The sequence below is a fragment of the Bos javanicus genome, chromosome 25 (assembly GCF_032452875.1).
Source record: "Bos javanicus breed banteng chromosome 25, ARS-OSU_banteng_1.0, whole genome shotgun sequence".
NCBI lineage: Eukaryota > Metazoa > Chordata > Mammalia > Artiodactyla > Bovidae > Bos > Bos javanicus.
The window spans coordinates 2526438-2548617 of NC_083892.1; the positions used below are offsets into that span (position 1 = coordinate 2526438).

The 22180-nt window shown below is 56.1% G+C and overlaps 1 protein-coding gene across 4 annotated transcripts; it reads left to right on the top strand.

Annotated features, from left to right (window-relative positions):
- Positions 1-16397: 16397 nt before the first annotated feature.
- LOC133238163 (uncharacterized) lies at positions 16398-20516 on the top strand. 4 transcript variants are annotated; one of them, XR_009733448.1, is made up of 6 exons: positions 16398-16557; positions 16687-16721; positions 18170-18208; positions 18340-19250; positions 19428-19481; positions 19942-20516. XR_009733448.1 is itself a non-coding variant. In XM_061400959.1 (6 exons), the coding sequence occupies exons 2-6, from the start codon at positions 16707-16709 to the stop codon at positions 20260-20262; spliced, it is 687 nt and encodes a 228-aa protein (XP_061256943.1). In that variant the 5' UTR covers positions 16398-16557; positions 16687-16706; the 3' UTR covers positions 20263-20516. The 4 variants fall into 4 exon arrangements, 3 of the variants coding, with proteins under 3 accessions (XP_061256943.1, XP_061256944.1, XP_061256941.1); XM_061400959.1 differs by having other exon boundaries at positions 18340-18393; positions 19224-19481; XM_061400960.1 differs by lacking the exons at positions 16398-16557; positions 16687-16721 and having other exon boundaries at positions 16732-18208; positions 18340-18393; positions 19224-19250.
- Positions 20517-22180: the final 1664 nt, after the last annotated feature.

Here is a 22180-nt window from a genome sequence, read left to right on the forward strand (position 1 = left end):
CTGTCACTGACCTGTCAGACCCCGTCTCATCCACAGGATGCTGCTCTGCATCTCCTCACCTGCGCAATAGTCCTTGGCTGCTGGCCAAGCTCCTCTCTCTCCCACCCGGGTCTCTGCACATGCTGCTCCTTTTGCCTGGGATGCCCTCCTTTTTCTCCGGGGCAGCTTTGCCCCTCTATTTCAAGCCAGGTCCCCTAAGGCCCCACCACATTCCCTGGCACATGGGTGGGCTCAGGAAATAATCACGCCTTGATATGCTGTGAGTGCTGTCACTCTGTCATGTTCGCCTCTGCAGCCCCACGGACTGTGGCCCACCAGGTCCCTCATCCATGGGATTTCCCAGGCAAGGACAGTAGAGTGCGTGTCATTTCCTTGTCCAAGGGATCTTCCGAGCCCAGGCATTGAACCCAGGTCGCTTCCATCTCCCGCATTAGCAGTCAGATCCCTTACCACTAGTGCCCCCCACGCTGTGAGTTCTCCCAGTTCCTCAGTCTCTTATCGACCTGTCCTCTCTCCTGGAAGCGTTCCTCCTAGGAGTCTTGCAGGAGTCTTAAACCTAAACCTGTGACATGTGGGGACTCCCGTATCCCTGTCTTCTTCCCAACACCTAAATGACTGAACCTCCCAGCCCCCGGCTCAGAGCTTTCCCTTCCAGCTGTGCCCAAGGAACACCTCTACTTTCCAAATCCAGTTGCCCTTCAAGGATATCAGAAGTCGCACTGTGTCTCCAAATTCCCATGCTGAAGTCCTCTGAATGCCACGTCATCTGGAGGTGGTCTTTACAAGGGATCAAGAGAAACGTGGTCCTTGGAGTGGGCCCTAATCCATTATGACTGTTAACCTTATGAAAATGGGGGATTAGGAGACACTTAAACGTCTGGAGAGGACACCCTGTCGACGTGGAGATGGCTATCTAAAGCCTAGGAGAGACCTGGAACACAGGCTTCCCTCAGGGCGCTCAGAGGAACCATACCTGCTGACACCTTGACCTCAACATCTAAGCTGCCCTGTGAAAGAATAAATGTGTGTTGTTGATACACGAGTTTGTGGTTCTTTGTTATGGTGGCCCTGGGCCTTGAAGACTTAAGAGAAGGCCATGGAGGTGCTGGGCTGAGAGAGGCTGTTGCCTCAGCAAGGAGGCTGGCCAGGCTGCGAGGGACAAGCCCTGTGGGGCAGGCCAGGGCAGGGAGACACCTGCCACTTTGCTTTGGATCAAGGGGACCCCAGAGGGCTCAGCGCCCAGACGGCCTTCATTCTCTCCTGAAGGCCCCAGTCTGTGTGCCAGGCAGCCCAGGCCGCTCCTGTCAACAACTGTGCCAAGCTGTTTGGGTCTTTAGGGATGGGCCCCACCGTCCACCCCGGGACGCTGAACCCCAGCCTGCCTCTGTGGGCCCTCTGTGACTTTTGTCACCCTGTCCTCCTTCTGTGACATCCCAAGCAACCCACTTTGCTGGGGAACCCCACATCAGCCCTGAGACCACCCCTGGTCACCGTGCCCCAGGTCCTGGGTGACATCACTGCTCACACATAGATGATGCTCCACAGGCAGACCCCATGCACCTTCTTTCCGGTCAGCACCCTGGAACCAGAACTGCCCACTTTCAGGGGGACACCCTCCTGCACCTGGAACACCTCTCCCCTCTTCCACACCTGAGCCCCTGCCGTCCACTCGGGAGCTGCTTGGCTCCCATCAGCTCATGCTGGTGGGAAGACAGTGGACTGTCCCCCTCTCAGTCTGGGGTCACTGCTTCGTCATCGTTCCTGGGTGATGTGTGGGTCTGACCTGGGCCACCTATTGACCGCCCCCCACCCCAGCTCATCACAGAATTCAGGATCTAAATCAGTGCCCGATTCTCTTCTTTTGTGGAGAAGGCGATGGCACCCCACTCCAGTACTCTTGCCTGGAAAATCCCATGGACCGAGGAGCCTGGTAGGCTGCAGTCCATGGGGTGGCAAAGAGTCCGACACGACTGAGGGACTTCACTTTTACTTACCACTTTCCTGCATTGGAGAGGGAAATGGCAACCCACTGCAGTGTTCTTACCTGGAGAATCCCAGGGATGGGGGAGCCTGGTGGGCTGCCGTCTATGGAGTCGCACATAGTCGGACAGGACTGAAGCGACTTAGCAGCAGCAGCAGGGTCCCGGTGGTGGCTGGCTAGCGCGGGGCATGCGCAGCGCGCCTCACCTGGCCCCCGCCCCGCTCGCAGGCCCGCAGTTCTCGTCGTTCCAGGACCGGCTGCTAGAGGGCTCCGCACGCCCGCTCACCGAGCCGGGGCTGCCCCCCGGGGCGGAGGTGGACGCCGTGTCTCCTGGCGGCTCAACGGGAAGACCTACCTGATCCGGGGGCGGCAGTACTGGCGGTAGGACGAGGCTGTGGCGCGCCCGGACCCCGGCTACCCGCGCGATCTGAGCCTCTGGGAGGGCGCGCTACCGGCCCCCGACGATGTCACCGTCAGCAACAGAGGTGGGAGAGCTCGCGCACCCGGGGGGCGGGGCCTTGGGGGCCCAGTGGCCGTGGGGTGGTGGGGCCTGCAGACCCCGGCGTGGGCGGAGAAGCGGTGCGGAGAGAGGGGTTTGGAGGGTGGGCAGGCGTGCACCAGCCCCTCAAACCTCTCCCTCCCCGCAGGTGACACCTACTTCTTCAAGGGCCTCCACTACTGGCGCTTCCCCAAGGGCAGCATCAGAGAGGAGCCAGACTCCCCCCAACCCATGGGTCCCAAGTTCCTGGACTGCCCCGCCCCCACTGTGGGCCCTCGGGCCCCCAGACCCTCCAGAGCGACCCTTAAGCCAGAGACTGCGACTGTCAATGTGGGATCAGTCCGGCTGCGGGGCGTCCTTCAGTGCCCCTCCTGCCTCTTCTGTCCCTGCTGGTGGGGGGCCTGGCCTCCCCCTGAAGGGAACCTGCGGCTGTGTGGAAGGGATCGGATCTCCCACCGGGCCCCCTCGGGTGGTGGCTGTGGGAAGTCTGTCCCAGGGGTGGGTCTCAGCCAGGATGCAGCTGGGGATGCAGGTGGACCTAAATCCAGGAGGGCAGAGACACAGGGCCAGCCCTGGCACTGAATGTCCTGACTGCCGCCTCCTGGGCCTTCCTTCCTCCCCTGCCCCTGGCCATGACCCCGCAGGACTCTCCTTTTCCCGGAACACCTGGCCTTTCCCGGAGCTCAGGCGGCTGAATTCCTGCAGCCCGCCCCGCCTGCCAACAGCAGCTGTCCCAAGTGCTTGGCTCTTTACAGGACAGCCCCACTCCCCCTTGCTGAGCCGGCTCTCCAGCCTCTGGTCTAAGGTTTCTCATCCTGTCATCCCCTCATGAAGTGCCAATCGAAGCACATTGGTGGGGTCCCAAACCCAGCTCTGTGACCACCCCTGAGCATGTCCCAAGTCTCCGGGGTGACATCCATGGCTCACATGGGTGTCACATGAGCATCACGTGGGTGATTCTCCTGAGACGGCCCCTGTGGCCCATCCTTGGTTCTAATCAGCACGCTGGTAACCAGCACCGCCCACATTCAGTACGACACCCTCCTGCTCCTAAAACACCTCTCCCACCTCCTCACCTGAGCCTCTGCCACCCCCTCCAGAACCGCTTGGCTCCCATCAGCTCGATGTTGGTGGGAAGAAAGTGGACTGGTCCCCTCTCAGTCTGGGGTCACTGTCTCCTCAGTGCCCCTGGGTGACAAGTGGATGGAACCTGGCCACCGCAATGACCTCCCTCCCCACTGAATTCAGGATCTAAATGAATGCCTCTGGAACTCTGCTTCTGGAATAGTCCACACAGGATAATCCAGGAAGGGAGTTCCCTGGTGGTCCAGTGGTTAGAATCTGGTGCTCTCATTGTCATGGCCTGAGTTAAATTTCTAGTCCCAGAACTCAAATCCTTCAAGCCGATCGGTGTGGTCCAAGAAAAAGAGAGAATGACCTAGGGAACTTGAAAAATGCAGATTCCATGTCTTCACTGTGAATCCTCACTCTGGGTCTGGGGCCAGGAATCTGCATTTGAACAAACTGGGTGGTTGATGTGGGGGTGGGCTGGGGGTGGCCCCGATCTTCAAGGGACCAGGGCCAGCAGCTGCCGTCTCAGGTCTCTGTCTTCTGACTTGTGCGTCCCCTCCGTGTTCTCCACCCAGGGGCCAACCTCTTTCTGTGTTTACAGATTCCACTCACGGCCTGGGTGAGAGAGGTTCACCCCCATGGCTGGAGTCACATACCCACCATTTCTTATGTGCCACCAGCCTCAGCGGGCCCACAGTGCAGCCCAGAGCTGACCCAGGGGCATGGAGCCCAGCGTGGTCACGACCAGGCCAGAGGGAGGATGACAGCCCAGTGTCTTCAACCAGCCAGGGATCTGGATGTTTAAAGGCACCAGAAGCCATCTGGGCCTCTGTCAGGACCCTTTCTAAGTATGAGGAGGAGGAAACTTGTCTTCAAAAAGCTTATCAGCCCTGAAGCAGGACAATAAAAATAACAGGAGAGAAAACCCTTCATTTGCTCGGAGCAGTGATGGAGCCCCAAGGCGAAGTTTGGTGGCAGGAACGTGACAGACCCGAATCACTGTTTTACAGAAGAGGCTGGAATCCAGCATTGATGAGGGACAGGGTGGCTGAGGATGAGCTGGGGGGCAACCAAGAGTTGGTTGGAGGTGCCCAGAGAGGGATGTCCCATGTGACACCTGAGGCTCCTTTCCCTGCAACAATGGACACTTGTCCAGCCTCTCAGACGTCATGAAGTCAGGGTCACAAACATGCCACATGGTATTGAATTATGTTTTTTAAAGAATGGGAAGGAAATGATACAAAGTTTTAAAATATAAACACTTAAAACTTTTGTATTTCAAAGGGCAACATGAGAAAAGTAAAAAGACAACCCACAGAATGGGGAACAAAAGTTGCAAATGATTCATGTGGTCAGGGCATGGAGCTGGAAAACATTTACTACTCTTGTGTGTGGTTGTGCACGCTCAATGCTGTCTCTGTGGCCCCATAGACTGTAGCCCCCCAGGCTCCTCTGTCCATGCGGTTTTCCAGGCAAGAGTATTGGAGAGGGTTGCCATGTCCTCCTCCCAAGGATCTTCCCTGACCCACAGATTGAACCTGGTTTTCAGCATTGCAGTCAGATTCTTTACCGCTGAGCTACCGGGGAAGCCTGGGGAAAGAGGCTAGTGGTACCTCAACAAGTTAAAAACAGACTTAGGAATTGCCTGATGCTGGACCGTGGAGGATGATGGCTTAGGGTGCAGAATGGTTTCTGGAGATGATAAAAGTGTTCTGAAATTGATGGTGGTGATGGTTGAGTAGTACTGTGCATTAAATTAGGCCCTTTCCTGGGTGAATTGTATGATATGTGAATTACATCTCACTAAAACTGTATAAAGAAAAGTGTTCAGTCCTCAGTGAGACATGAAATGCCTTTCTGGAGGTGGCCTTCCTGAGACAGATGTGGCGGTGCCCAGTGTCACATCACCGGAGATCAAACCTGGAAATGAGGCGGGCAAATGAAGCAAGTGAAAGCCGCTCAGCTGTGTGACTCTTTGCAACCCTATGGACTATGCAGTCCATGGAATTCTCTGGGCCATGATAGTGGAGTGGGTTCCTTTCTCCAGGGGGATCTTTCCAAGCCAGGGATTGAACCCAGGTCTCCTGCATTGCAGGCAGATTCCCTACCCTCTGAGCCACCAGGGAAGCCTGCAGCCGAAGCAAGAGCCGCTCTATTGTCTCCCTCCCACCCTGGAGTTCTGAGCTGGCTCAGGGAAGGATCTGGACTTCCTGGGTGTGGGAAGGGACTTTCAGACAACTGAACTGGCTCCTAAGGGGCAGGGGGTGCCGGCTGGGGTCTGGTGCACTCAAGAGAGACTTTCCCTGAGGAGCAGGATTCGTAGGTTGTCCCCGTGGGGTGCACACGGGTGGCCCATCAGGAGCCTGGTTCCTCTTTAAGGATATTAGACACTGAATCGTGTTCCCCTAAATTCACACAGTGAAGTCCTAACCAGCAGCGCCTGGAGGGGGCTCTTTACAGGGAATCAAGTGAGCATGAGGTCCTTAGGGTGGGCCCTAATCCATTATGACTGGTGACCTTAGGAAAATGGGGAATTAGGAGACATATACATGTGTAGGGAGGGCACCATGCAGACCTGGAGACAGCTGTCTACACACCTAGGAGAGAAGCCTGGAACACATGCTTCCCTCAGGGCTCTCAGAGCAACCGCTGCCTGCTGACGCCTTGATTTCAATTTCGAGGCTCCACTGTGAGAGTAAATGTGTGTTGCTGAGACCCGGGTCTGTAGCTCTTTGTTATGGCAGCCCTGGGTCTCTAAGACAGATGCTAGGCCATGGCTGTGAGGGGTTGTGGTCTCAGGGGGAGGTGGGCCATGCTGGGAGAGTCAAGCCCTGTGGGGCTGGCCAGGGCCAGGGAGACCCCTGCCATGGTGACTGAGGCCCGGGGGCCCGAGCAGGGCTCAGGAGACCCTGGTGAGCGGGGCCCAGACAGCCAGCAAGGTTCCCTTCTGCCCCTTCTGAGGGACACATCCTGTGGGTGAGGCACACAGGCCCGGCCCTGCCCTGGATGCCAGGGCCCCGGGGAGAGTGTCCACCTCAGGGCCCCTGCAGGTCTTGTGCCTTCCTGAGGGTAGGGCAGCTCCAGAATGTGGAGTGGAGTGGGGTGCAGTCTGTTCGAGGGCCCTGGTCAGCTCCCCCCAAATCTTCCTCAAACTATTGTCTCAAGTCTGGACTTTACCCTGTCCCTCCCTGTGCTCGACCCGATGGTGAGGGGAGGTGGCCCAAGCTGGGCTCAGAGATCCCAACCCAGGTCAGGGAGGAAGGGCCCTGACCCCTGGACCTTGAGTGTAAGGCACACGCCCTCCCCACCCCGCCCCTCAGACCTCTGGCCCCTTGTCATCCTTTCCTTCGGACTCCTGCCCTCCCCGCTCTGTTTCTGCCTCTATTTCTGACTCAGTTTCTGTCTCAAACACACCCAGCTGCCCCTGCCCCCTCCCCAGCAGGGCTCCACCCTCTCTGCCCCTCCCTGGCCAGCTCTTAAGTTGCTGGGGCTCAGCGGGCAGTGGGGCAGTGCTCAGCTGGAGCTCTGGCTGCAGGATCTCAGGTGAGGGACTCTGGGGAGCCCCGCGTTGGGGTGGGGGAAACCTGCAGGCGGAGGACCCTCCAGGGTGGTGGGCGAGCCCTCTTCTCTGAAGCACTTTTCCTTCCGCTCTTAGTCCACCAGGTCCCAGCTGGAGGACCCTAAGCCACCATAGGCCTCACTAAAGTGAGTGACGATGAGAGATGGGGGGAGAGTGGCCCTGGAGTCTCATTTGCCGTCTGTCCCCGCTCCCACCAGCTCAGCCCCAGCCCTGCTGACTGCTCTGTGCACAGCAGCCTCTGTCCCACCCTCCCTGGGCCCTGGGGTGGCCACAGGGGAAGTGAAAGTGTGAGTCGCTCTGTGGTGTCCAACTCTTTGCGAACCCCGGGACTGTAGCCCACCAGGCTCCCCTGTCCATGGGCTTCTCCAGGCAGAGATACTGGAGCGGGTTGCCATTTCCTTCCCACTGGGGAAGCAGAGGGTCAAAACATGGGACCCGGGCCATCAAAGCGCCCCGTCTCACAATGACCCTGGTGTAACGCTCTGCTGTCACCATCCTGAAATTCTGGATAATTGTTGACAAGCACGCTCCAGTTTCCTGTTGCTCTGAGCCCTTTCCTTATGTGGCAGGTCCTGGCTGTGGGGCTGGGGCTCCTGCTGGGCGTTCGGTTTGGGGGGCAGCTCAGTGTGGGGGCCTGTGTTGGGACCCAGGAAGGAGCAATGGACCAGGGAGTGAGTGTAGGAATTAGAGTCATCATGCTCGTGGGTGAGCCGGACGTGGAGCGTCTGCAGTGTCCGAGGAATCAGCCATCCTCGGGTTCCTTCTAATGCTTATTCCTATTTATTGAATTTCTTTTGTCTCTGAGAGATCTTAGTTGCAGCGTTTGGGGTCTAGTTGGCTGGCCAGGATTTTCACAGAAAAGCTGAAAGCATTTCTCTCAGGGCCTGGATCAACAGGTGAAGGCACGCTGAGCTCAGAGTCTATTCCTACCCTTTGGGGTGGCCTCTGCCCTCTGTCCCACTCACCTACCTAGTTCTGAGGGTGACCAGATGCTCAGGGGCTCTGGGCCATGGAACACCGGTGTCTGGGAGTGGTCATCGCGGGGAGAGCCAGGCTGAGCACTCAGGCTCAGTGAGAGGATGCGGGCAGAGAGTGTCCCCACGGACCCGCGAGGTATTTCCTTGCCCAGTCGTGTGATGCTGGGCTGACAGGATGGGGTCTCCGGACAAGGGTGTGCAGACGGAGTCTTGCATGCGCTGTGAGCCCCACTGACCACCCAGGGCCAGGAGGGCAGCGGGGACAGCGCCAGGTTCCCACTGTTAGGTGGAGTCTCCCGAGGGGTCGGTGGGGCACCTCTCACCTCCATGAGGCATCAAGTGTCTGGAGGGGAAGGGCCTGGGCGCCGGGGGTTTGCAGGGTCAGAGGTCAGGAAGACTGGCCACTGTCACCGTTAGCAGCTCAGACAGGAGAGGACAGCGCCAGTTCCTCCCTGGTCAGATAAGCGGGACAAGGAGGGCTAGGCATCTGGGAACCAGGTTGACCCGCCTATTCCAGGGCAAGGGTCCTTTTCAGTGAGTGTGTGTATGTGTGTGTGTATGTGTGTGTGTGTGTGTGTGTGTGTGTGTGTGTGTAAAACAGGTCTCAGTGGTTACAAGGCCAGAAGCGGAGTTTCACTGTTAAATCCACAGGGACTCTCACGTAACCTGGCTTCTCTGAGGGCCATGATGGTAAGAGGCTCATCCCGAGGAATACCTGGGGGCTCGGGAGGCCTGGGTTCTGAGAGGTGAAGCCGAGAAGGATCTGGCCCACTTGGGACCCAGCAGGGAGAAGAACCGAGCTTCTTTTACTCAAGTCCATCTCTGTTCACAGTACACCCTGGTGGATTATTTCTGTGATGAGATGCGAAATGAACCAGAAGGAGCACAGGTGGGTCAGTGTGCCCCCCCGCCGACCCTCCCCAGTTTGAGGGAGGTGGGGTGGGTTCACAGTCACGGTGATGATGAGGGTCACAGCTCAGCACCCAGTCCTTATACTGGACAAACGCACACCCGTGTGGCAGGTGAGTGCACAGGGAGGGGCTACGGAGGCCCAGGGATGCTGAGGGCAGCAGCCAGACCACAGGGCAACAGGGCAGGGCAGGGATGCCAGAGCATGGTCCCAGGGTTGAGGGTTAGTTATTGGGGTGACTGGGCAGAGATGAGAACCAGCTGGGCCTTGGGATTCAGGGTGAAAGTGAGAGAGGGTGGGGGTGTTTTAAACAGAGTGTTTTCTCCCCTCCTCTGCTAGGAGGCAGCCCTAGCAGAGATGGAGGAGAGTTTGGAGCTTGATCCCTGCTAAGGGTAGTCCTCAGAGTTGGATCAGCCAGGGTATGGGGTCTGGGGCCCTGGCTCCCTTCAGACTCACCTGGATGCACAGGAGGCCACAGTGGGGACCACTGACCTCAGCAGGGAGGCAGGAGTGCAGACTGCACACTTCCTCTCCTCAGGAGGAACTCAGCGAGGACATCTGTGAATTCATAGAAGATCACATTCAAGAGAACCTTCCCGTGAGTTGGAGCCACTGTCTCAGCGCCTTCCTTCCCCTCCCCATTGGTCTCTCTTGTCCTTGGGGCTGCTGCGTGTGCACAGAGCTCCCTGGAGTGGGGGATGAACGGGGGGTCCTTGAAATCTCAGGTGGTGTAGCCTTGTGGGCATCAGCCTCCCCACTCAGCACATGGTGGCCAGAGCCCTGGACTCAGCTTCTTGCTATGATCCCCGTGGGCCTGGTGCTGGGTTCAGAGGCCAACCACCTGCAGGCAGGTACAACCAAGCACCAGGGTTCGTTCTTCAAGGGGAACCGAGAGGCCAGGCCCAGTCTCTGGGAGAAGTCCTCGTGTCTGCAGAGCTGTTGGCCTGAAGGCAGGAAGTTTGGGTTGGGCTGGGCTGGGCTTCTGAGCTCCAGCATCTCACAAGGGCTGGGAGGCCTCGGTGAGGTCAGGACCAGGGTCTGCCTTGCCCAGGGCAGGTCCTTGAAAGGCCCCCATCCATGCAGGAATCCCTTCAGCGGTCCAGTCCCTTCCTTCTGGAAGTACGGCAAGGAGTACGCCGCAGAATCCAGAGACCTTCAGTCTCTGACTGTCTGGAGGTTCAGAATCCGGAAGAGAGCATCTGGGCCAGAGCCCTGGGGCGGTTCCAAGTAATTCTGCAGAGTCTCCAGCAGCGGTGTTGGGATGCGCTCACCTGGCTGCGGAGAAGGCGGTGACCTTCCTGGAGGCCATCTGCAGTGCGGTGAAGGCCGTCTGGGGAATGCTGACGGATTTCTGCTCCTCTGTGGGGCAGCTCTTCAGAAACCTCATCCAGGTCTAGGAGCCCCAGTGATTCTGGAGGAACTCCACCTCATCCAGGAGGCCCTGCACAATCCCCTCCCAGGAAACCATCTTGTGAAGCAACCTTTACCCTCCTGCTCACCCTTGACCCATCCTTTAACTGCCCTCACCTCCTGTCCTGCAGGGACGACACCACAGCATCAGGCCAGGTTTCCCATCTCCAGGTCTGACCTGTCTGTCAGGGACGGGGATGCTCTGCTGACCCAGGGATGTGGGAGAGGCTTCGAAACTCAGAGGCCCCAAGGACCAAGGTGCCTTCCGTGGGTCAGCATGCCTCTGTGTCTCTGCCTGTCGCTCCAAACCATGTCAGATGGGGCGCTGAGCTGATCCTCAGCGAGGGGGACCCCTGAGGGCCGGCTGTGGGTCTCGCAGGAGGAGTCAGTTGTGGACCCTGACCCTGACGTTAGCATCTTAGTGCCCTCATCATCCTCAGCGACCCAGCTTGCTGTCAGCTGAGGCCCCAGCAGGGCAGGAGACCTGGAGGAAGGCTCTCCCTGTCTCCTGGGCCTGCCCCTTCCTGTCTGAGGGGGACAGCAACCTGTCTGGGAGTTCCTTGTGGCAGAGCCCCATTCCGGCCCCACCCTTCCCTCTTCACTTCCAGAGGGTCCCTCTGACAGGCCTGACACTGGAAGGCCTACCTCTGGCCTGAGTTCCCTGCTTCAAGGAGCCGCCCACTGCCAGCCCTGAGCAGCCTTGGCTTCCTGGCCCCGTCCCTGCCTCACCTCCCCATCAGTATGCAAGTCCCTCAGACTTTCCCCTGTGTTCTCCGGTGCCCCTGTGCTAAACCTGCACTTGACTATTTCCTTTTTTCTTTTTACATAATGACTTACATCTGATATTCTACTTCTCACGATGGTGAGGTTACTCAGTTGATAGAAGTAGTACGGTATTCTTTGTTTAACACTAAATTTCTTCCCCGTTTCAATTTCAGTATGAGTTTTTGTTGTTGTTGTTGTTTTTAGATTAAATCTTTTCTCCATTTCAATGTAAGTCACATGAAATACATTTTCTAAACATTTTCCCTCCCAAATAAATGTCTGTTTTTGACCAATGATATGTGATTTGTGCATGGACAATATAAACTCGGGAGGTAAGAGAACAAAATCCAATAAAAACATGGAGGAAAGAGTCCTCCAAGGTGCAGGAGGGAGTGATGTGAATGGAATAGGTGCAATTTCCAGGGATTCTGGGCACAAGTTTCTTCCTTCCTATGGAGAATTCTGAACAGATGAAATATTACTTATGTGAATATCAGTCATCTCACTTCTTGGACCTTTTAACCAGCACATGCATGTTATAGGCAGCAGTTTTCAGTGGGTTATTTGCTGTAAAGCAGATGTTTTGTATTCCATTTAGCATAGGATAGCCATTTGAAACCGTTAGGTGGTATTTCATGGGATCCGAGGAACTCTGGTCCTTTATGTCTCAGCTCAGAAAGAATTCAGGGAGAGGTGAAAGGAGCCTGGCAGCCTACAGTCCACGGGGTGGCACAGAGTCGGACACAACTGAGGACCTAAGGCTCTCAGTGACCTGTCAGACCGCGTCTCATCTGCAGGACTCTGCTCTGCATCTCCTCGGCTGCGCAATAGTCCTTGGCTGCCGGCCAAGCTCCTTGCTCTACGGCCTGGGTCTCTGCACATGCTGCTCCTTTTGCCTGGGATGCCCTCCTTTTTCTCCGGGGCAGCCCTACCCCTCTGTTTCAAGCCAGTTCCCCTCAAGGCCCCACCACATTCCCTGGCACATGGAAAATGTGGCACATGGCTCAGGAAATAATCACGCCTTGATACGCTGTGAGTGCTGTCGCCCTGTCGTGTTTGCCTCTGCAGCCCCACGGACTGTGGCCCACCAGGTCCCTCATCCATGGGATTTCCCAGGCAAGGCCAGTGGAGTGCGTGTCATTTCCTTCTCCAAGGGATCTTCCGAGCCCAGGCATTGAACCCACGTCGCTTCCATCTCCCTCATTAGCAGTCAGATCCCTTACCACTAGTGCCCCCACGCTGTGAGTTCTCCCAATTCCTCAGTCTCTTAGCTGACCTGTGCTGTCTCCTGGAAACGTTCCTCCTAGGAGTCTTGCAGGAGTCTTAAACCTAAACCTGTGACATGTGGGGACTCCCGTAGCCCTGTCTTCCTCCCAACACCTAAACGACTGAACATCCCAGCCCCCGGCTCAGAGCTTTCCCTTCCAGCTGTGCCCAAGAAACACCTCTACTTTCCAAATCCAGTTGCCCTTCAAGGATATCAGAAGTCGCACTGTGTCTCCAAATTCCCATGCCGAAGTCCTCTGAATGCCACGTCATCTGGAGGTGGTCTTTACAAGGGATCAAGAGAAACCTGGTCCTTGGGGTGGGCCCTAATCCATTATGACTGGTGACCTTAGGAAAATGGGGGATTAGGAGACACATACATGTCTGGAGAGGATTCCGTGTTGATGCGGAGATGGTTATCTAAAGCCTAGGAGAGACCTGGAACACAGGCTTCCCTCAGGGCTCTCAGAGGAACCATACCTGCTGACACCTTGGCCTCAACTTCTAGGCTCCCGTGTGAGAGAATAAATGTGTGTTGTTGATACACGGGTCTGTGGTTCTTTGTTATGGTGGCCCTGGGGCTGGAAGACTTACGAGAAGGCCATGGAGGTGCTGGGCTGAGAGAGGCTGTTGCCTCAGCAAGGAGGCTGGCCAGGCTGTGAGCGACAAGCCCTGTGGGGCAGGCCAGGGGAGGGAGACACCTGCCACTTCGCTTTGGATCGAGGGGACCCCAGAGGGCTCAGCGCCCAGACGGCCTTCATTCCCTTCTGAAGGCCCCAGTCTGTGTGCCAGGCAGCCCAGGCCGCTCCTGTCAACAACTGTGCCAAGCTGTTTGGGTCTTTAGGGATGGGCCCCACCGTCCACCCCGGGACGCTGAACCCCAGCCTGCCTCTGTGGGCCCTCTGTGATTTTTGTCACCCTGTCCTCCTTCTGTGACATCCCAAGCAACCCACTTTGCTGGGGACCCCACATCAGCCCTGAGACCACCCCTGGTCACCGTGCCCCAGGTCCTGGGTGACATCACTGCTCACACATAGATGATGCTCCACAGTCGGCCCCCGAGCACCTTCTTTCCGGTAAGCACCCTGGAACCAGAACTGCCCACTTTCAGGGGGACACCCTCCTGCACCTGGAACACCTCTCCCCTCTTCCACACCTGAGCCCCTGCCGTCCTCTCGGGAGCTGCTTGGCTCCCATCAGCTCATGCTGGTGGGAAGACAGTGGACTGTCCCCCTCTCAGTCTGGGGTCACTGCTTCGTCATCGTTCCTGGGTGATGTGTGGGTCTGACCTGGGCCACCTATTGACCGCCCCCCACCCCAGCTCATCACAGAATTCAGGATCTAAATCAGTGCCCGATTCTCTTCTTTTGTGGAGAAGGCGATGGCACCCCACTCCAGTACTCTTGCCTGGAAAATCCCATGGACCGAGGAGCCTGGTAGGCTGCAGTCCATGGGGTGGCAAAGAGTCCGACACGACTGAGGGACTTCACTTTCACTTTCCACTTTCATGCATTGGAGAGGGAAATGGCAACCCACTCCAGTGTTCTTGCCTGGAGAATCCCAGGGATGGGGGAGCCTGGTGGGCTGCCGTCTATGGAGTCGCACAGAGTCGGACACGCCTGAAGCGACTTAGCAGCAGTAGCAGGGTCCCGGTGGTGGCTGGCTAGCGCGGGGCAATAAAAATAACAGGAGAGAAAACCCTTCATTTCCTAAGAGCAGTGATGGAGCCCCAAGGCGAAGTTTGGTGGCAGGAACGTGACAGACCTGAATCACTGTTTTACAGAAGAGGCTGGAATCCAGCATTGACAGGGGACAGGGTGGCTGAGGATGAGCTGGGGGGCAACCAAGAGTTGGTTGGAGGCGCCCAGAGAGGGATGTCCCATGTGACACCTGAGGCTCCTTTCGCTGAGACAATGGACACTTCTCCAGCCTCTCACTTCATAAAGTCAGGTTCACAAACATGCCACATCACATTGAATTTTATTATGTAAAGAACAGTACAGCTCCAGGAGTTGGTGATGGACAGGGAAGCCTGGCATGCTGAAGCCCATGTGGTCGCAAAGAGTGGGACTTGACTGAGTGACTGAAATGAACGAACAGTCCCAAGATAACAATGCAAAAGCTTCTGTGTTTCAAAGTAAACCATCAGGAAAATGAAAAGACAACCACACAATGGGAACAAAAATTGTGCAATCGATGTATCTGATAAGGGATTGGTACCCAGAGCATAAAACTCTTCTGACAACTTAAAATAAAAAGACAAATACCCCAGTTTAAAAACGTGCTGAGGATCAGTGTATACAGTTCTCCAAGAACTGTATAAACATGGTCCACAAACACATGAAAGGTTGCTCAACAGCATTTGCCTCCGGGGAACTGCAAATAGAAATCAGGGTGAGATAGCACTTCATGCCCACTAGGATGCCAGAATCAAAAGGTTGTGATAATAAGTGCTGATGAAGATCAGGCAAATTCGAACTTTGATATACTGCTGCTGGCAATGTGACGTGGTTTTATGACCTTGGGAAATATTCCAGTGGTACCTCAAAAAGTAAAAAGCAGACTTAGGGGTTGCCTGGTAGTGGGCCCTGGAGGATGATGGCTTAGGGGTGGAGAATGGCTGCTTGAGGTTGTTAGGTAGTTAGAATAGGAATCAGGAGTTCAGAATGGCGGTGGCTAAAAGACAAGGAAGGGAAAAGCCAGCGAAAACAGAGCAAAGGAAGGTCCGAGGACCGGAGTGAGGACCTCAGGTAGAACCAACAGCACTCCTGGCTGGCCCAATTTACATAGTGTGTTTAGGGGTCCTCAACGGTCAACCCAACTTACCTGCAGGCAGGTTTCGTTTTTCAGTTTGAAGTAATCAGCTGCTAGCATTTTCAGTGTGAGTTAGTTACCAACGTTCCACAAGAACAGGTTTCCCGATTTAATCTAACATCTGGGCTTTTAAGTTTTATTCAATTTTAATTAAACAGGCAAATACACTGGACGATATTGTACTAAACACGGGGGTGGACTCAAGAAGAGAAATCACTCCAGGCTGAGACTGGTTGGCCTCACCCACAGTTGGCTCTAATAGCTGTCTTTCCCCACAACACACACCCCGCCCCCGCCACACACCCCAACAGACACACACACACAGACACACCGACAGACACACACAGTGAGCCTTGGCTCCACTGGGAGAGAATATACGTGTGTCGCTGAGACCCGGGTCTGTGGCTCTTTATTATGGCGGCCCTGGGTCTCTGAGACAGACACAGGGCCATGGCTGTGTTGGGCTGTGAGGGGCTGTTCTAAGGGGGAGGTGGGCCAGGCTGTGAGAGTCAAGCCCTGTGGGGACGGCCAGGGCCAGGGAGACCCCTGCCACTGTAGCTTGGGACTGAAGGGCCCCCCCATGGGGCTCAGGAGACCCTGGTCATTGGGGTCAGTTGGTCAACAAGGCTCCCTTCAGACCCTCCTGGGCTCCATCCTTTGTGTCAGGCAATCAGGCCCGGCCCTGCCCTGGATGCCGGGGACCCGGGGAGAGTCTCCACCTCAGGGCCCTTGCAGGTCCTGTGACTTCCTGAGGGCAGGGCGGCTACCGAAGCTTCTCTGGATGTGGAGTGGGGTGCAGTCTGTTCGAGGGCCCTGGTCGCCTTCCCCTGTATCTTAACCCCCAGCTGGTTGACATCCTTTCCTGGAGCTCCGCAAGCTTCCTCAACGTGCTGTCCCAAGTCTGGACTTCCCTGTCCCTCCCTGCCCCCTAGTTGATGGGTGCGGGTGGAGGGTGAGGCCCTAGCTGGGCTCAGAGATCCCGTCCCAGCTCAGGGAGGAGGGGCCTGTCCAGGGACCTAGAGTGTCAGGCACACGCCCTCTCCACCCTGGCCCCTCAGAACTCTGTCAGCCCATCTTGCCTTCCTTCTGTCTTGGCCCTGCTCTAGTTCTATTTCTGTCACACACACACACAAACCCCCGCCCCAGCTGGCTTCCTGGGCTCTTCGATGGCTCCACCCTCCCACCCCTCCCTTCTCTGCCCTTAAGTCCCTGACTCTCAGGGGATGCTGAGTCTGGACTGCTCTGCAGTGGACTGCTAGCTGGGGTTCTGCCGCAGGCTCTCAGGTGAGGGGCTCCGGGCACCTGGGCTGAGGAAAGATGGGAGACCTGCAGGCAGAACTTGCTCCAGGGTGGTGGGCGAGCCTGCTTCTCCAGATCACTTTTCCTCACACCCTCCCTCCCACCGCGTTACAGTGGCAGAACCTTGGAGCACCATGGCTTCCGCTAAGGTGAGTGATCCCAAGAGTGGGGAGAAGGTTGGGCCCTAGAATTTCCTAACTTGCCTCTGCCCCAACCTCCCTGGGCCGAAGTGGGGGACCCTCCGGGGAGATTGGCCTTGAAGACCTGTGACCCATGCAGTTGACAGGGTCCTCTCTCACAGCGATCCGGGGCGGCGACGGGGAGTGCTCTGCTATCTCTACCCCGACATTCTGAACAGTTACTGACACAGACCCTATACACGCCTGTTGCTCTGAGCCCTCTCTTTTATTTCATTTGGAAAATTCTCAGCTGGACTTCAACTATTTGTTTTCTCTCCATTTCTAAAAGGGTTTGTGCACAAAGATTTCTCTCTCTCTTTCTGTCTCGTTCTCTCTTGCTCTCTTTATTTTAACTTTTGATTTTGTGTGGGAATAGAGACGATTAACAATGTTGTGATAGTTTCAGCCATACATATACACGCATCCATTCTCCCCCAGACTCCCCCCACCCTAGAGCCCCGTCCTTAGCAGCAGGTCCTGGCTCTGGGGCGGCATTCCTGCTGGAGGACAGGTATGGCAGCAGCTCTGTGCAGGTCCTGGTGGGCTGGTCTGGGCTGCAGAAAACTGAGGAACCAGAGTCATGGGACAAAGGAGTCACTTTAGGAATTAGAGTCGACATTCTGGTGAGAGAGCTGCAAATGGAGGGTCTCCAGGGTCAGAGGAATGAGTCATCTCTGGAGACTTTTTCTACAGCCTGGAAACCTGGGGGTAGAGGCATGTGGTGTTTTACTAGAAACCGAAAGCATTTCTCTAGGGCCTGGATCAGCAGCTGAAGCCACGCTGAGCTCAGAGTCTATTCTTTCCCTTTGGGGAGCCCTCCCCGCTCTGTACCAATCCGCCCACCTCAGTCCTGAGCATGATCAGATGCTCAGGGGCTCTGGGCCATGGAACACCGGTGTCTGGGAGTGGTCATCTGGGGTGACCCAGGCTGAGCAGCCAGGCCCAGCGAGAGGACGATGAGGGCAGCAGAGTGTCCCCACGGCCCCTCGAGGTGTTTTCTTGCCCAGACACGTGTGATGCTGGGCTGACAGGATGGGGCCCCGGGACACAGGGTGTGCAGACGGAAGCTCTGCATGCCCTGTGAGCCACACTGACCACGCAGGGCCAGGAGGGCAGTGGGGACAGCGCCAGATTCCCGCCGTTAGGTGGAGTCTCCCGAGGGGTCGGTGGGGCGCCTGCCACCTCCGAGATGGTGTCAAGTGTCTGGAGGGAAAGGGGCTGGGGGCCGGGGGTCTGCAGGGTCAGAGAACTGACCAGTTCCTCCCTGGTCTGCTCTAGCGGGACCACGGAGGGCTAGGCATCTGTAACCAGGTTGACCCGCCTAGTCCAGGGCAAGGGTCCTCCTTGTCTGAGTGTGTAACAGGTCTGCAATGGTTGGTGAGGTCTCATCAGCCTGGGTGTTACTGTCATCTCCACAGGACATCGACGATTTCATCAATTCCCTCAAAGCCAAATTGGTAAGAAGTTCTTCCTCATGTATGGTTAAGGGAATGGGGAAGCTGGGTGAAACTAAGAATGTTCTGGCCCACCTGGGACCCAGGAGTGAAAGGACCAGGCCTCTTTGTCCCAACTCTGTCTCTCTTCACAGTTTCAATTCGTGGAATTGTTTTGTACAAACCTTCAAAAGAAGTCTAAAGAAGAGGTGGGTCAGTGCACTCCCCTCTGTCCAGTTTAAGTGGAATAAGGTGGCTTTGTTGCAGGAAGGAAGACCTTTTCCAGCGCCTGAGAGTGGGCTCTTGTCTAACACTCGGAAATAATTCTCTGAGGAGACATACGTGCTGACAAAGCAAGAGAGTTTATTGAGAAAGGGCGCCCGGGTGGGGCACAGGAGGGTAAGGGAAACCAGGAGAACTGCTCTGCCTGCTGGTTCACAGTCTTGGGCTTCATGGTGATGGAATTAGTTTCTGGGCTGTCTTTGGCCAGTTGTTCTGACTCGGAGTCCTGCCTGGTGGCGCACACCTTGCTCAGCCAAGATGGATGCCAGCGAGAAGGATTCTGGGAGGTGGTCAGACACGTCCTGTCTCCTTTTGAGCTTTCCCCAACTCTTCCAGTTACTGGCAGCTTGTTAGTTCCCTGTTCCTCACTAGGACCTCCTGTCCTAAAATTACTCATGCAGATGGTTATGGTGGTGCCTGGCCAGGGTGGGCAGTTTCAGTCAGTGTGTTTCCCCTAACAATTTCATGATGATGGTGATGATGAAGGTGATAGCTCAGGGCCCAGTCCCTACACGGCACAAAATTCACCTGTGTATCCATTGTATCCACTGACCGCACAGGTGGGGGATACGGAGGCCCAGGGCTGCTGGGGGAGGTGTGCAAGTCACAGGGCAGTATGACAGAACAGCAGTGTCAGATGCCTGGTCCGCAGCCACCAGGGGAGAGGGGACACCAGTGAGCACAGACTCGGGCTTGAGATTGAGACTCGAAGTGAGAGAGGGTAGGGATTTTAAACTGAGTGATATTTTCCCAATAGGTCTGCTCAGATCTTATTTTAATGGAGGTGAGTTTGGGTCTTGCCCTTCCCCTGAAGTTGAGTCCCCAGGGTTGGGATCAGCCAGGGTACTGGGTCTGGACGTCTGTCTTCCTTCTGACTCTCCTGGACCCATGGGAGGCCCAGTGGGGACAACAGAGCTCAGCTGCAAGGCACGTGGGCAGTCTCCACATTTTCTTTCCTCAGAGCATATGCAGTGCAGATATGGCTGACGCCGTGGATGCTCAAGTTAACAACTCGGTGAGTTTGCGCTGACATCTCAGCCCCTCTTGATTCCCTTCCCCACTGGTCTGTCTTGTCATTGGTCCTGCCACAGGTGCACAGAGCTCCCCGGAGCGGGGCTGGGGGGCCCTGAGAGCTCCGGAGGGCAGCCTTGGGGCATCAGCCTCCTCACTCAGTGCGCGGTGAGCAGAGCCCTGCCTTCAGCCCCCTGCCTGTGAGCCCTGGGGCCTCATGCTGAGTTCAGAGGTCATTCCATCTTCAGGTACAATAAAGCACCAGGGCTCATTTCTCGAGGGGACCCAAGGGACCAGGCTCAGGTTTTGGGAAAAGTCCTCTTGTCTGTGGAGCTGTTGGCAGGAAGGCAGGCAGTTTTCATTCGTGGGCTTCTGGGTCCCAGAGTCTCCTAAAGGCTGGGAGGCCTCGGCTCGGTCAGGACAGTGCCCCAGATATGTACCTGAACAGCCTCCCATCCCTGCAGGAATCCTGTCCATTGCTTCGTGAAACACTGCAGGAGTTGCGTCGCAGAGTCTGTGAGCCCTCTGGCTCCTACAGTCCCCCAGGCCGGAACCAGCCCTTTGACTCCTCCACTTCAAGGGATTGGTATGACTGGATACTTGAGCTATTTAAAGAGCTCCTGCGGCGACTGCAGCAGAAGTTTCAGAAAGCCCTGGAGTGGCTTCATCAGATAGCGGCTGCCTGCCTACAGGGCTTGCGCATAGCGGCTGAGGCCGTCTGGAGAGTGTTGAATGATTTTTGCTCCTCTCTGGAGCAGCTCTTCAGGAGCCTCATCCAGGTCTAGAAGCCCCAAGGGGTCCCCAGGGAGCTTGGCCTCATCTAGACGCCTCAATTTCCCCTTCTCACAGGGCATCTTCTGATGCACCCTTTACCCTCCTGCTCACCCTTGACCCATCCTCATAGCCTGCCTCACCCCCTCCCCTTCAGGGAGGGCACCACCCAGCCCATCTAACTCTCCCTGCCTGAATTTTCCTGCACCAGGTCTGGCCTGCCTGTCACTGTAGTGCTGATGTCCTAATAAAAGTCAGTTGACCCAAATGGAGTGTCTGTGGATGAGAGGCTGGGGGTCGGATGGCTACAGGCAGAGGTGGTGGGTCAGATGGATCCAGGTGGGGGTCCTGGTGCTGGATGGATAAGCAAATGCCACTGGACTCTCTAATCTGTAACTGGGAATGAAGGAGGAAACAGACAGAACAGGCTCCATCTTGCAAGCAGGACTCCATCTTGGGTCAGACTGTGGACTTTGAGCTATGTGCCCAGTATCTATGGAAACGATGTACCAACTGGAAAACCCCCCACCGCCGATGGAAGAGCCCCAGGGCTCGTACCTAGACTCTCCATTGCCTAAAAGAATTCCCTAATTATCTGTGTAACCAAATAGAATCATGAATTCTATTATGCTTATTGGGATATGACCACAGGCTTATTGATAATTGTCCACTGTTAACTACTTAGCTCAAGGCATATGATCACAGGTTAACTTTGATTGTATCTTTCTTTTTCCTTTATTTCAGACTAGTTTCAGAGAATTTGGGGAGGTGGGTTTGAGCATGTACATTTAGGGTATATAAGGGGTCCTTGGCTAAGAGGAGACTCTACCTCAGGCCCCCTGGTGTAATAAACTGCACTCCACTATCTGCATTGTCCTTCTGAGTAAGTTTGTTTCCCAGAAAGCGTGGCTACAACAGGAACACTGGTCGTGGGACACTGACTGGTGGGGAGGACTGGACCATCACACTCCTAGGGCACAGGGAGCTCGGGGGAGGGGCTTTGACCCCTCTTGTCTTCTCCTGACCTCTCTCTCCTGGCCTTCAGTACCCCAGCTGGGGCTTGGAAGCTCTACCATCTTTCTTCCAAGACCAGAGCCCCAGGGGCCAGGGGAAGGGGAGGGAGGGCGCCCAAACCTGGGCCAGGAGGGAAAGCAGGGTAGGAGGGCGGGAGTGGGCTTCTGGGCCTGTGGCATCCCTCACCTGGGCCTCAAGGCAGAGACTGGGGGCCAGCGAGCAAGGCCTGAGGGCCAGCCTGGCTCACCACCTCTGAGGACACATCCCCCTACCCTAGGTCCCTACCTCACCTCCCCAGCCCTGACTTCCTGCCTCAGGGAGGTACCCACAGCAGTTTTCAGGGGTTCTCTGTAGCCCAGTCTTCCTCCCCACCCTGAAGGGCTGCACTCCCCCAGGCTCAGAGCTCTCCCTCCCAGCTGTGCCCAGGAATCACCTCTACTTTCCCCAGATTCAGGGCTGGTTCTCCTTCAGCTGCTTGAGCTCTAGTTGATGAGTTCACTTCCTTTCCACAAGCATTTGCTAAGGAGCAGTTATGTGTCTGGTTGATGGAGGGGCAGTAATTAAAATATGGTATTTTTGTGGTTGAAAAGCCACCGGGTAAAGGTATTGTGCTCTGGAGCTGGAGTGCGCTGCTTTTCTCCTCCTGTATTGTTACCAGAAGTCGTGTGATTTAAAATCTGTGCACCAGAGGAAGAGGCCAACCAAGTGGGCCTGATGGGCAGGAAGAAGGTGGAGCAAACCTAGAAACCAGCTCCCGGTTTTTAAGAGGATTATGGGCGGTTGTGCTGTGCTGTGTTCAGTCACTCAGTCATGTCTGACTCTTTGAGACCCCATGGACTGTAGCCCACCAGGCCCCTCTGTCCATGGGGATTCTCCAGGCAAGAATAATGGAGTGGGTTGCCACATTCTCCTCCAGGG